Source organism: Cydia pomonella, chromosome 20, assembly GCF_033807575.1.
Source record: "Cydia pomonella isolate Wapato2018A chromosome 20, ilCydPomo1, whole genome shotgun sequence".
Taxonomy (NCBI): domain Eukaryota; kingdom Metazoa; phylum Arthropoda; class Insecta; order Lepidoptera; family Tortricidae; genus Cydia; species Cydia pomonella.
In genome coordinates, this window is record NC_084722.1 from 13,399,537 (window position 1) to 13,415,212 (window position 15,676).

At 39.3% G+C, this 15,676-nt stretch overlaps 1 protein-coding gene across 4 annotated transcripts in view; it reads right to left on the minus strand.

Moving 5' to 3' along the window:
* The window catches only part of LOC133529039 (max-binding protein MNT-like), a 68,954-nt gene that overhangs the window by 38,064 nt on the left and 15,214 nt on the right, over positions 1–15,676 (minus strand). The window contains exons 1-2 of one of the 4 annotated variants that reach the window (XM_061866633.1): positions 12,148–12,618; positions 5,105–5,661 (exon numbers count right to left, since the gene is read on the minus strand). The exons of 1 other annotated variant lie outside the window; for it this stretch is intronic. In XM_061866633.1, the coding sequence (XP_061722617.1) occupies positions 5,105–5,495 (391 nt within the window). In that variant the 5' untranslated portion in view covers positions 5,496–5,661; positions 12,148–12,618. Of the gene's footprint in view, positions 1–5,104; positions 6,129–11,763; positions 12,619–15,676 lie in introns of those variants that run through there. 2 more of the 4 variants (XM_061866634.1, XM_061866635.1) reach the window with 2 other exon arrangements.

Genomic DNA, 15,676 nt, shown 5'->3' on the forward strand with positions numbered 1-15,676 from the left:
TAGTTAGTTTTTGTAGAAAAATTGCCCTACGTAAAAATATTGTCTAATAAAAAAACAGCTCATTTTATAGTTGGTCTCATAATTTTAAACATTAACAGTTCTTTTTAAAGAAATAACGGACTTCGCAACCTTCACCTTTCCTTCACGTATGTAGGTATTCCATGCAAAAACTTTCTGTCCAAGTTTTTATACAACCACCGTGCCCTATACAGATGGCTCGAAAAGAGGACATTCGCACTTTTTTCAGAAAATCATTTTTTGAAAAATGCTATCCGTTAGAGAATTATATAAGGAACCATAAATGTGGTATACATGTTTTCGAAATAAGGCATATTGACAGCAGAAAAAAATAAAGTCTGTTTTTTTTTCTATGGGACCCAAAAATAGGTATCTTGTTTCTCAGAAACTATTGGAGGTCCCGTTTTCTACCTTTCAAGACTTTGTTTTTCTACTTTTATAGAGTAGGAAACGATAAGCAGATTTTTTATACAGGTGCTCGTTTTTTTTTTTAGTCCAGTAAAAAGTCGACACATTTTTGATTATTTCGTTTATGTCTTTTTTGGGATTCCACATTATTTTTCGATAGTTTAATTCTATAATAATAATAATAAAAAGTTACACGTGTTTCAAGATAAAAGAATAATTATTACTTCATCTTCCATAAAATGATTGAGTTCTACTTGTAAATAACTAACAACAAATTTAAACCAAAATCAACTCTTTCCTAAAAAAAATTGTCCATAACACGTCGCATGTATAACTTTTTATTATTATTATAGAATTAAACTATCGAAAAATAATTTGGAATCCCAAAAAAGACAAACGAAAAAATAAAAAATGTGTTGACTTTTTACTGGACTAAAAAAAACCAGCACCTGTATAAAAAATCTGCTTATCGTTTCCTACTCTATAAAAGTAGAAAAACAAAGTCTTGAAAGGTAGAAGACGGGACCTCTAATAGTTTCTGAGAAACAAGATACCTATTTTTGGGTCCCATACAAAAAAAAATAGACTATTTTTTTCTGCTGTCAATATGCCTTATTTCGAAAAAATGTATACCACATTTATTGTTCCTTATATAATTCTCTATCGGATAGCATTTTTCAAAAAAAGATTTTCTGAAAAAAGTGCGAATGTCCTCTTTTCGAGCGATCCAGCCCACCGTGCGGCGCTGCCAATCGAGCAGGACATGACGTGTGTTCACATGAACCTGTCATACATATCTATTAGGCATAAATATAAAAGCATTTGTTTAGAATACCTACTGCAAGGTGGTGGCGCCCATGAACTGATATCACTATCAGCTGAGTCAACTGGGTAAATATTGGTGGGTATATATATCACGTTCCCTCTTCAAAACCACCTTGACGATTTTCTTATTAGGTCTTCGGTAGACCTGTAGCTATCGGGTCTATTCAGCCAAAACTCCAAACAGACCGTAATTTTGATGATGTCACACGCCAGAAATACGCAAAGGCCAATGATGATTCAAAAACATAAGGAAGGCATATCAACGACGGTACACTAACGATGAAAGTTAGGACGGGCCTTGACACGAACATCGCGAAACACCTACGTACTACGTACGTCGTACAGCTAATCTCATAAAAACTATACAATTGCAGAGTTACGCAACGGCCGGCACGGGCGGCCATTATTGGATTACAAGACATTGTCTTTGTGTGCGACATCCGCTAGTTACGCAAACTACACATACGTAAATATATCGTCAGTCAATGAACGGTCAAATTTTTAAATCAAATGCCTGTTCAGTTATCCCCATTCATTTGAAGATCAGCGCAGCACGTCCCTGTACCGCGAACATCGAAATCGAAATTTCTACATCTGCGTCTTTATCGCTCTTGCATATTCGAGTGATAGAGGCAGATAAGTTCCGATTTTTGATATTCGAGAATTCCAATTAAGTCAAATCAGGGACAGCAGGGCGGGGAAAGAGGGCCTACCTTCTTTCAATAGATGTTATTGGAATAGAATAGAAAGTTCTTTATTATTTATCATTTTTGTTACATATAAATATGTCCGCAAAAAGGCGGTGTGTCTTTTAAGATCTATACATTTAGTTTATGTCGTGTAGCCAATTTATGGCTCACAGGCAAGTGTTATAACCTACGTTAGTAATGTTATTACACTTTTTTTTGTTTCATTATTTGTTAATCGAATTTTTATTTTAAAACATGTTCCCTTGAGGGTAAACTCCTTTTACTCACGTATTTATTTCTGTCTTTTTTGCTGACCTAATCTATTTCGCCGATTTTGTTGCTGTACATCATCGGGTTGTATTGACCGTACTTACCATATTGTGGACCAGGGTTCTCTAGTCCTGGGATGCACAAGTTATTAAGTTTGTCTAGCATGTCTCGGTGTAAGTCATGAAGTCTTAGATGCCATCGACTTCCTTCCTTAAATGTTATTGGAATCGTTCCAGTGCCAACAAGACGGAAGTTGAGACGAATGCGTGGTCGTGTCGTTGTAACAATTTCGAGGTCAGAGTTACTCGTCAGACAAGTGTTTTTCAACCCTCGTGAAGCCTCAATACCATCAAAATAATAATTATCTTACTAAACTGTACCCCTTATATTAAAGTGTCAAAAGGACTCTACGTGTTGGCTTCGGCTCCGCGCACGCCTCCCAAATATCCGGAATACCATAAAATTGTTCCGTGATGGGAAAGACATAACTTACTGAAACTGGTGAACGAATAGCGATTGGGTTGTGACGCGAATATTTTGTCATATGTCATGAACACAGCCTGCAGTTAGACCAAGCTAAGTTGGCAGCGATTTTGATAGCCCAGGCGGTGCAAGTGTTATGTAAGCGACATAATCTCACAGAAGTTTGGGAGCATTCCATGAAATTGTCTACCATTGTCCTGTACAAACGCCAATTTTCTGAAGATTTGCAGGTACAAGTTTCCTTTTCTGTAGCTAATGGTCAAAAATATGCACAGACAAGTAATCGCCTGCTTTAAACGCCGAAAAAAAGTCGCAACACAGAAAATAAAATGCGTCCGTACGGGACAGTCCGTGGAATGCTCCTTTGACGTTTATCAAAATCGCTGCCAGCTTAGCTTAGTCTAAATCTATATGCCAAGGAGTCACTTAGACTTAATCTTCTAAGCAGTCAAATCAAAAACGCTAATTTCTGGGAATAATGGTTTTTTGTCTCGCTTCTCACACACTCCGTCCTTTTCTTTGATCTGTCTCTTCTTTTACAATCCCAGCATTTTCATACTGCTTATCACTTATGTCAATAACCACATTAACCACCCCAGAGTTTCTGCGATTGAAATACATTTTTGTATGTTATAGGAGACAGGCAAACGAGCAGATGAATCGCCTGATGGTAAGCAATTACCGTTGTCCATGGACACCTGCAACACCAGAGGAGTTGCAAGTGCGATGCCGGCCTTTAAGATGGGAGTACGCTCTTTCTTGAAGGTTTAAAGGTCGTAGGTCATACATACATGTGACTGATGAATTGAACCTAACAGTTGTCTTATTTAAAACAGATTGGCAAGTACATTAGAAATATAAGTCGTAAGGTTTGGAACCATACAAATTATAGTTTGAAATCAAAACTCAAAAGGCAAGGCTCTCTTGAACTTCAATTTATTTCAAGTAAACCTCTAAACAGCTGTTTAAATATGTAGGAGGTAATTAATATTTCAATCCCAATTTAAATCCCGAATAGCTTACATTGCATCTAATTGGAAGCCAGTAAGAAGCCAGGGTTTCAGTTTTTAGAAGCTAAACGATCGCTTAATTATAACAGGTTCTACAAATTAACGATCGGCTAATTTAATTAAGAGTAATTTGTCATCGTAATTGAAAACCTTCGTTATTCCACATCAATTCCACATCGCAAAGTGCTGTTAAATGTCTTCGGTCTTAGGCCTAGGCACTACGAGTATTTAACGCTGAGCAAAGTGCAACGAAACACCCAACTCACAATCAGATACATAGAATTTGAAATGACACTACGGTATTGACCTAGTACGAAATCTTACTCAACTTGTTGTAAACGTGAGCATATGAGCGTGGCGTGCCCGGGCCGACCTTGGCAAGAAGTACGCCTTGAGTCCGACCACCGCACTTCCAGGAGTACAATTCTATTCGTCTCTAAAGTCTAACCTTCAAGAAAACCAGTAATGTTCTCTCCGAGTACATATTATCAGTTGTTGAGGAGTTATACTGGTTGGTTTAAGAGTTAAAATCGCCTGCGATTGGAAGGCGTTGTGAATTCAACGCAGCACGAACCTAGGTAACGTTTGCACGACTTGTTTTTATCCTCCTCGCTTCTGTTGTCCTGCTCCCAATGTAGAGCTCAAGGGAACATCGTGCTGTCTGGCGAGTTGGCGTAAATAGAACGTGGCTTGACAACGCACAGGTTAAACCAGTAATTTTAACCAGAAACATGAAATTTTTCACCAATTTACTTGGCACTAAACTGTTACTGCCAAGGTGCCAAGTAAATTGGAGAAAAACTGTGCACTCATCATCATCATCATCATCATCATATCAGCCTTTTATCGCCCACTGCTGAGCATAGGCCCCTCTTCTAGTACGCCACTTATCCCGGTCCCGAGCCAATCTCATCCAGAAGTGACCCGCAGTCTTCCGAATGTCGTCCACCCAACGAGCCAACGGACGCCAGGCACTCCTTTCGTCTGAAAGCGGCCACCATTCCGTGCACTAAACTACTAAAAAGTTTGAACTGAAAAATCAATACCCGTTTATTGCAATTCTCGATGGGCGATGATCTCTCGGTGAAAATATAATTACGCATATAGAAAGGATTCATTTTGAATCTCAACGAATATCAACTAGGTACCTGCAGAAAAAGAATTTATGAAAATTCGCTCCTTAAAGATTTTAGATATTTACTGTTGTTCATCATCAGATCCTGTAGATTAATCAGACGCCCGCACAAAATAAAACTGTTGAAGCATTCAGCATATTGTTTCGTTGTGGTCTTGGGTTTTGTTGTGCAAAAACAACACGAGGTCGAACGCAAGGCCGCTGTGGGCCGGCATGCACGTGCTAGTCAACTTTGATATAACTTAACAGAACTCGCTATAACTCACCTAAATACTCCTTAATCCATTTCTTTTTCGGTGGCGGCCGCACGGTTTGAGAATCCTTTGTTTCCCCTTTGGAGGGGGTTGTTTGCGATGACATGGAAGCTTTTTCATCATCAGGAATGCGGGGAACAGTTAGAGCTGTTAACATTTGCTGCGGAAACCCGTAACTATGTATAGCATGTCCGTGTGCTTGGAACTGCTGGTATGCTTTCAGGGTTATCGGGATCGGCTCGACGATCTTGCCGAATTCTGTCTCCCTGGTGTTGATAGCAATGGTGTGGATGGTGTCGCTGTAGTAGTCACTCGGAGTGGCCATTGCGCCGAACACTTCCGTACCGCTCGCGTATCTGGCAGTGCATAGATTTACTTCGGAGGATTCCATAAGAATACCCATTCTACAGTAGGACGACACATATACTAACTAGCTACTGTTCACGCTAAAGTCTCCATGGTCATAACACTTTTGTCCTAACATTCATTTTAATAATTTCAATAGAAGCCTATTGTCCGTATCACTGTTTACTAAGAATTGTTTAAAGTCTCTTCAAATGCATCGCTATCTGTAAAGATATATCGTCATTGCGGATACGTTTGCAAAATTGTTGGACAATTTATTTGTCCGATAACGCCTGGATAAAAAGTTTTTTGCCTCCACAATTCAAACAACGACACAATGGATAATGTCGATCCCGTACAATCTGAATGGCTTCATTTGCTCACTTCTGAAGTGCTAAATATGACGCAGAAAAATGCTTGCGCAATTAGTCATTTTGTCAAATCGTAAGTAAAATAATAAGAATATGACCAGAATCAATACTTATGAAAGAATCTTAGTGCTGGGGATTATTCGCAAGAAAGAGAGGGAGTGTGAGATGTGAGCGTAAGCAAGGAAGGCAAACTAGTTAGAATGGGTGATGTGGGGCGACCTAGAAGCGGTGCGCTCAACAAGTGAGGGAGGGCGGCGGGCGTCGAACGCATGGCATGCCCCGCCGGCACGTGCACTTGCCCCCCCCCCCCCCCCCTTCCCTTCCCGCCACTCGCCGCGCCAAACACAGTTAACTACACCTCCGCTGCTATCATGAGGCCCTGGTACCGCGGCCAACTGAATTGGCAGACATTGTGGATTAAACACATGACGCTGTTTGCGAATAAAAATTTACTGATAAAAAACATAATCTAAAATGCTAATGTAAACAAGTCACCGAATGATTTGTTTCAACATAACATAATTATAACAAGATAGACTAGAAAGAATTTTAGCCATGGAGCAAAACAAGATTGAGGCGTAAATGGGATGGGATGGTTAACATAAAAGGCCTTCAAGATAACGTAAACAAAATATCAATAGTAGGCACTTAGACTCTAACACAGACGATGTGATGTGACATAAATTAACAATAAAAACAACTAATATTCCACAAAATTAGTTTACTGATTTAAACACCGCAGCTAATGCAATTAACAAAGGGCATGCTATAAACGCTACGAAGCCTGACAACACATGCTAAGAGCTACATGTATTGAGATTAATTAAATACATACGTATTAGCGATATTACTGGATCAGGAACATTCGCGCTGGCTACACGTGGCGTGTAGCTCGTGCTATATTATTCAATAACAAACGCCATACAGGTAGGTACATACAGTAACGTTGATAACTCATTCCTATGAACGATTCTAGAATAGAAGATGAAACAACAAATAACTTAGAAAGAGGCTCTGAAAAGAAAGACACAAACAAGACGTTGGATAATTAGCGTGAGGAATAACAATCATCAACTCGATGAAAACATTGATTAAGAATTCAACGTAAATGAACTGATTTTAACTAAACAACTCAAATGAAGCCATTAAAATTAATCATCAATCATATATCCCGCAAATTAAATGTCGCATGACACTAGGAGTTCATAAACAGCAAACATCATTAGAGCAAGCTAAAATAGTATAATGTTCAAGTTAACGCAGTGGAAACTAGAGGCATACGAACGTATACAACGCGTGTTATATAAGCGCACGACACGTGTCCATGTTTATATTATGTAATAGCCAGTAACTACTAACTTCTAAGCACTAACTAGCTAGAATGTACACAATACTATTGATTGCGCTTTAAATCAAGATTTCATTCGCGCGTAATCGATATGCATTATACTTTTTTAAACTTCAAATCACTACACACTTTATAAAACAAAATCCTCCGCCTCGTCTGTCTGTTTATACGTTATGTATGTTCGCGATAAACTCATAAACTACTAAACGGATTTTCATGCGAATCATATGGTTTTCAAGAGTGATTCTTAAAAAAGGTTTAGGTGAATAATTTGTTAAGGTTATGTAATTCGTGTGGAGCCGGGGCGGATCACCAGTGCCAAATAATATTATAAGCAGGGGAAAACGTGAGGTGTTTTTTTTTTTTTATTACTAGAAGAATCATAATTATAAATAAATATGTACAAATTGTTTCAGTAAATTGGTAATATGAACTGTAACGGCACTACAAGCGTCATCATGTTCGTGACGTTAATATAATCGTATTGTTTTAGGTACATATTTATATATAAATAAATGGCTACTGGAATAATATCGTTAAACCTACTACGTACTGAACTCGCCAGACAGATCAATAACAATATCGGACTCCCACCACTTATGATTTCCTTTTCCAGCCATAAACTATTATGAGCGACAAAGTTAGTCTGAGATCATTAATAATGAAATAATTATCAAATAAACTAGATATCAAATGAATAGATGACAATCAGCATTATCCCAATATTTATAAATTGAACAAATAATTAAATTACACACAAAAAGAGGACTTAACAGTCAGCTAGCCCTGCCCTGTTTTATCGTTTCATTTTTTTTTTACTACGTCGGTGGCAAACAACGCCTGATGGTAAGCAGTCTCCGTAGCCTATGTATGCCTCGCGTTGCCGACCCTAGCATCCCCCCCCCATCGTTGAGCTCTGGCGACATTACTCACCAGCAGGAACACAGCACTATGAGTAGGGTCTAGTGTTATTTGGCTGCGGTTTTCTGTAAGGTGGAGGTACTTCCCCAGTTGGGCTTCGCTCTAGATCTGGAATGATCCGCTGTGCTGTGCCCTACCACACAAAGCGAGATGACATTCACAATGCCCATACCTCTCTTTTGGACGTAGTTTAAGGACGTACCCGGGTCCTGAATTGAAATTGAATACGTTACAGGGTATAATCATATCCGCCAATCACACAAATTACTATTTAATTCATTACATAAATCGTACCGCTTTTTTAGATCGCAATACGGTTGCCATTATTAGCAATCTTGAGGATTTTCTCGAAGGACTTCATCGTTTAAAATACCGATTTTTGACTTTCGCTCGATAGAAAAAATAACGACATAGGCATAGTTCTAGAACGCACTTTTAAAAAAGTTAACAATTTATGCACATGAGCTAAAAATATGAAAATTGCTTCTGAACATACGCAATTTTATTTTTGTTTAGACTTACAAAAATTACAATTCATTTGCAAATCAAGGAATGATTTCTGATTTCTGCAATGATTGGTTTGATTAACCGGAACCAAAGGTATTCAGATCTGCACTCCAGTCCTATATAAATTTAAAAAGATGCCTGTAACGCAAATAGGAGTCATTGCACTATCCCACTATTGTCATGATTTATTTATGTTTACATCTATGATAGCAGCTAAATAATAATTATACTGTGACAACATTATTATGTTACCCCGATTAATACAGGTTAGTTGGGAAAATAACATTATACTGTTGGCAACACGGTAGTTTTAGCAAGTGGTGGGGGCACGGTAAATGTTGGACAGGCTCGTTCACTGGGGTTGAGGCCGTCAAAGAGGACGCATCGTAATGAACTGGTTAGGTCAGAGTACCTGCAAGTATCCCGATTGTTGTAGTAGTATAGTAGTAATAGTTTTAGAGTAAAAATGCGAGAGGAAGCACTACACTCTGTAGAAGAGCATTCAAAAGGTCCCTAACCCTACGGACAAAGATAGTGAAGCAAAATCTTTTGAAACTAAAAGTACTCTTATCTGGTCAGATACTACGGCTATTGTACTCCACAAGTACAGATCGTATATCAGGATTCTATTAGACCAGAAAGTGAGGATAAAGTAGAAAAGTCTGCGATTACAGTAAAGCAATGCCTAATCAGCTCCAATGACTCGTCAGCGATTGATTTGTTGCGTAATTAATCCATATATTGCAATTATTAGCCAACAGAAATTGCGCAATGTGACATTACTGTTTCAATAATGGAACTTGAACTTGTGTGCCGTATCAATTGTGTAAATCTGGGTCGTATTTGGGCCCATTTTTTCACACAAGGTGCTTCAATTTTAGCAGCAAAACAACCCGGTAAATTGCTTAGACAGAACAATGTGAGGGGACTGGCGTGATTCGAGAGCGCATCTGTCGGTATATCCTGAGCTACTATTGCAGAAAATTTAATTGATGAATATCTTCAACAGTATCAACACCGGAAATTTATTGAACGTCATGGCATATTGAGATGTGGTATATGTATCTAGAGAAAACCGATTAAATTAGTATACGGATCTCTGATGCAAAGGATGCAATGAAGAGGGTCAAAATGTGATTTAGACACAGCACTGCTACTTCTTAGACATTTGTTTTAATATCAGTTTCTGAGCTTGCAACCACCATGTTGTCGAACTCCCAGTTCATTCATTCATACTTGTATTGTATGGCTTTAGGTTATTTAACTTTAGACGAGAGCGTTCATGGACCCGTAGTGCAAATTTTGAACATTATTTAGATTCATACACAGAATTTTAGATACAAATATAGAAATACAAAATATCGGTAGCTACTCTACTCTACTTTTTGAAGTGTTTTTCAAGGTTTATTATTTAAAATTAGTCACTATCAAATATGTTGCCTATTCAACAATCGAGAACGACTGAGATTTTTATTTTAAGAACAATGAAGATTTAGAATTTATAATGACTTGTTTTAGTTCAATGTTACATTTAAGTTCAATGATCCGACATCACAACACCAATCTTACAATTTTTGAATTTTAATGAGGATTGTATATGTATTCCATTCATAATTCACAATGCGTCCGTGTAATATTACAACTCATTGTACTTCAATAATTAGTTGATTATGTCTGCAGCAGCAACTGTTAAGCCGAACCTCGCATTTTCAAAAGTTAACAGAAGTATGAACGAACGAAGTCGTTCAAAAACCAAGTCTTGGACAACGAACAATATATCACTTTTATGTCAAGATCAGGAGAATTTTCCAATAAAAAAACATATAATAGTACTCATATAATCTGCTATTGTCACCTCATTTTCCCACCGGCAATACACCGTACAAAAATATTACAATATTTACATTACAAAAATTTTAATACTTCAGGATAACGACCTTTGTCTTCAAAATTAACACAAAGATTATGGTCATAGACTACCGGATGGGACTATTATGTCCGTTGAGTATTTTCTTTTAATTTTGCTAAACTGAAGTGATACAGGTTTTTAATGCAGTAAAAATCTGCGTGTTGGAATACAGTACTTTTGTTATCACATTTTATGTGCTCGCATGTTCGCACATATAAGACATATTTTTGGTTTTTACTTTTACTGAAATATATTGAAAATAATATACAAAATAAAGAACCAATTCAATTTAAAATTAAATTGGATGTATTCACTGAAGTGATACATTTGTGGCGTAAATAGGAACTATTTTTCCTTATAACAGTTCGGGTTGGTACAAATTTATGTAAACAAGTCGCGAATATCTAGATTAAACAATATACTCTTTACAATTTCTACATACCTATCACTTTGTTTACAGTTAGCTTGTGGCCGTAGTCATTAATTGATGTTTTTGTGTTAACATCGATTGTTTAATACACCAAACACATTAAAGCCATGTGTAAGGTCAGTAATGAATAAAACTTAATGAAAGTCGCAAAAGCCAAAGTAATCAATAACTAAACGTGTAGGATTTGTTTCTAGCTGACGAGAGTCTAAAGAATAATCTAGAAGATGCAACATATCAAATAGCGGATCGCAGAAGACAAAATACAACACAAATAATACAAACAGATAGTACAAATAATACAGGTCTGCCTCGCACTTATCGACCGGCACTACATGGCCAAGGGACCGCGGATCGGACACAAACTAAGGATTTCATTAGTCACGTACGTGGAGGAGGCGATAACTCCCCGGTGAAGTCAGCAGACGTTTCCCAAGCATTATCGATAGAGAACAAGCGAACGAATGAAAAACACGGATCTCGGCCGTCAATGCCTATCGATCACACGAGGAAGATAACGAAACAAAGACTTTAATAGTTAAGTATTATTAACATCTTGACAAACATATGACATTACGCTAAAAATCGACGAGGAAGAATATTACCAGTAGTTTTAAAGCCTAAGAAAGTTCTAGAAGCTCTACAGCAAATCTGTAATTCCTTAACATTTTTTCCCAAGCAACAGGGTTACTAACTGCGCAATACATCGCCAGTCATAATCATAATCTAGATATATGTTCAATCAAGTGATCAAAAAATAGCCATTAGCGATCGAGTCTTTCTGTCTACGAAGCGATTTCGATTAGTTCCTTGACTTTTTTCCTTAGTTTGCAAAATACATACTCAAAGAGACAGGTCGTATAGTTATCTACCTCATATATACTTGATTCTTAATACTGATGTATTAGCAAAACTAATTAGTCTTCAAAGAATCGGAATGCCCGGAAAACAATGGAGTCGCTCAAGGACGGATACTAGAAACGTAAGATTAAGTGAAGGTCATAAGTGGGCTGGTTCGACCGGCCAACGGTTGCAGAGCCGGCGCTGGTGGGGTCCTGCGGGCTGCACCACCAGCGGCGGCACGTGGGGCGCGGCGCAGCGCAGGTGCCGCCGACCTCGCACTATCTCGTCTCGCCGCCCGAGGCCGCAATGATAACGCACGCTATTTTCGAACACCGTCGTTAGCTCGACGATCCTGACCGTCGCAAACGCATCCGCAAAAATTACCACAAATAAACTAGAGGCGCGATACGCGAGGTGTCTGCACGCCGCGGCGGACTGGGTGTGGAGACCGGCGGGTGCTAGTCGAGCGGCGCCGACGCGATTCGGTCGACGACTGATCGCTCGCCGCGTTCCGCCGGCCATCTCCGTCTCGGAGGGAGGGAGGACGACCTCCGGGCCCCGCGCTCCGCGCCGTCGCGAGTGAAAACGCGAGGCAGAATCGCGAGGCGCGGGGGGCGCACGCGGTCGCAACGCTCGTTGCACCGCTCTGCACTTTACATAACGCTGCACGGTGCGGGCGAGGCGCGGGTGCCGCGAAACGAGGTCGCCGCGACCGCGGGACACCTACAGAATTTAAAGAGGCTCGCGACTGTGATGAAACGGCGGCAGGCGGCATTAGCACGCGGATGACGTGTCGAGTCCAGTAAGTCGGTCGCCGGAGTCAGTGAACCTCGACGGCGAATAAGGTGAATGGAACATGCAGCCGAAACCGGCGTAGGAGCCGCAGCCGCTCCTTATGCACAATGCTGATTAGCTTTCTAATGAAACGTGGCCGTGCGCTACGCTACCCGACGCATCGCTTAGGCTCGCGAAGCGCCTCTTTTCCATACCGTCCGGAGCAAAATGGCATGCCAGAAAGAGACGTGAGCACTTGTTTGATACAGCAACCCATCTATTTCAGAAGCAGATTTTTCTTTACTCAGTCAGTTAGATTACAGTACACGACGACTTCAGACCAATTTATATAAATAAATAAGGAGGTGCAAAAGTAACCCCACAATTCAAATTTTAATCGCAAAATGGAACACGGCTTATAATTTCTCAGTAATTCTCATGAAAGTTGGCATACTTACACGAGTACCTCGTTTATAGCTGTGGGCGGCATTATTTTAGCGACATAATAGTTCCCTGGGGCAATAACATCGCACGTGCCGTCCGTACCGTACTCAAAGAAAGGTATCAGTTAGTGTTTATATGACGCCACGTTACCGTCCTACGCATGTTACCTATCTATAGCTCCACGAGCTTATTGACGCTCAGCGCTAAGAATAACCTGAACAAATTGCAGTAACATACGATTTTAAGGACTGAATAAACTAGGAACTAAGCTTAAGCAAAATGCCATGAATTCAATTCGAAACGCGAAATGCGGGGGAGAAAGATTGGAAGTGCAAGTAAAAGGAACACATAAGTGGCAGGCGGTAGGTTCCGCGGGAGGGGCGCGCGCATGCGTGCGCTGGCTGACCTTGGCGCGGTGCAGCGTGCAGCCCGGGCCGCCGGCCCTCCCCCCGCACGGGAAACTCCGCACCTTTTGCTGTTCATGTACCCCGAGTAACCACGCCTGCCGGTTTAGCAGGTTGCTTCGCTACCTATTTCCATTTTGAGGCAGACACTTAATTAAATCAGGTATTTGGCATGTTTACGGCTTATATAAATTGGGTAGGACTGGACAATGTAATGGTAACTCTGTAGTCAATATACCCAAGTAAAAGATGAACGTTCAGGATTCGTTTCAAATGTAGAGGCCTGCATACTACTACATATACATATATGTATATAGATTGTGACTTGTGAGGTTTCAAGAACGTGAAAGATTTCCCTTTTCCAAGCGCCTTTCAAATGTACTCAAGAAACAATTCGTGCGTGTGGAACTTCACATATACCAGTGATTTCATGATATTACTAATGTTTCAATTGTAAAGATCTGTGTTTTGACTATAAAGAATGATGACATGACTGATAAAAACTTTTGATGTGTGTTACTCGGTCACACAAAAAGTGAACGGATTTGGATGGAATTTGCCATGCGTATTTTTATTTTATCCAGAAAATATAAAACGAAGAATAAAGTTTGTATGGAAGTGCCCTTAACAAGTTCAAAGCAGAAGCCGTTGACAGCTAGTCCCTCATATACAGGCTCCACAATGTCCACAATCGTACAAAGTGAATGTTTTTATCAATCAAGCGTGCATTTAGGAACCCTCATACCGGACGTGCAGATACGGCTGTCTGGCAACCAGGGGTTCCAAACGCTCACAAATGCAGGCGAAGCTATCAAAACTTTACATCTGTGATCCCCAGATCCGCACCAATTATGAGGAGCTTTAGACTGGTTAGGGTGAGCGTGGACCGCCTGAACTCGTTGAGAGCGATGAGAACACTCAACCAGACCCTACATCGATAACAATTACAAGAGACAAAAAAGACGTAAATCGAGTAGAATTAATAAGCACTTAAGTCGTTGTACTCTTATAATAGAAATGTGTGAAGCTCATCATTACTACACTGTAAAGCAGACAACAAAGCTTCATATAAATTTTAATAAGACAACCAACGCACACGTGTTCGAAAAATGTGACATAACAATTTAAAATTTCCCCGGAATACAAGGAAACTGAATGCTATTAACATAAAATAATGTTAATATATTGTGATTGATACGTATAAAAAAGGTCAATGACCTTGACACAGCGGACAGAGGCAAACATGGAATTGAATGACCCAAAACTAATACATAATCCATGACCAGAGTTTATGAAATTGATAACAGATAGTCGAAGTGGTAGGTATTGAATTCATATCAAGACCAATAGCTGAATGGTTCCGTAAAAATATCGGAGCATTTTCTCTGACAGATAGTGGAATTGATTAACCTTACATATCTTTCTGTGATATCAAAAACATTGGTAAACCTCTGTTGTGACTTGTGCTGTATAGAGAAGAAACAACCGATCTCGAATAAAATCACAAGGATGAATAAAAATTCGGTCAGAATCCTTATCACACACAGACAACAACTTAATATAAACAAGAACAAACAAAGCAATCTAACATACAAATTGTAAGTAAAGACAGGTAAAACAATCGATAATTAACCCATCTATTCCAGATAAACTATTTTTGATATAAAGGAAAATGAGCAAGACGGCATAAGAATACTCAAATAAGCAGATAATTAATTATGCAGTCATGATAAAATAACACATGGCAAGAAGTGAGGAATAGAGCAAATCTGAATATCTGAATATATTAGTCATTAAATTAACTTAAAGACAAGATGGTCTGTTGACGCAAATGCATAGACTTTGAAATAAAATTTAACTAATACATGTATGGTAACAATTTAGACGCTCGCATCTTTAAAAAAATTATGTCACCTTATGACTCTTTCGTAGAGTTAGATGAACAACATTTTTTGACTAGTGGGAGTGGTGGGTGCATTGATAAACTTCTATTTAAAAGATACAGATTGAACGAATGACGAAATTCACAACGAAATAATTGGTTTGGATTTGAATATTAAGTTTTAAGACGGCCTTGCCAAGATGCCGATCAAATAGAAAAAGAATATCGGGATGGCACATGCAACGAAAAGTCACGGTCTATCTACGACTGTTGGCCTGAACTCAGAACCTCGTAACTGATTGGAGCAAATGCGTCGCCATAATTTCCAGTCATTAAAAATCGTACCCGCGCCGAGTAACGGTCCCGAACGGTACCGTCGCCGAAGTCACCGTCGGACGACAAACATCTT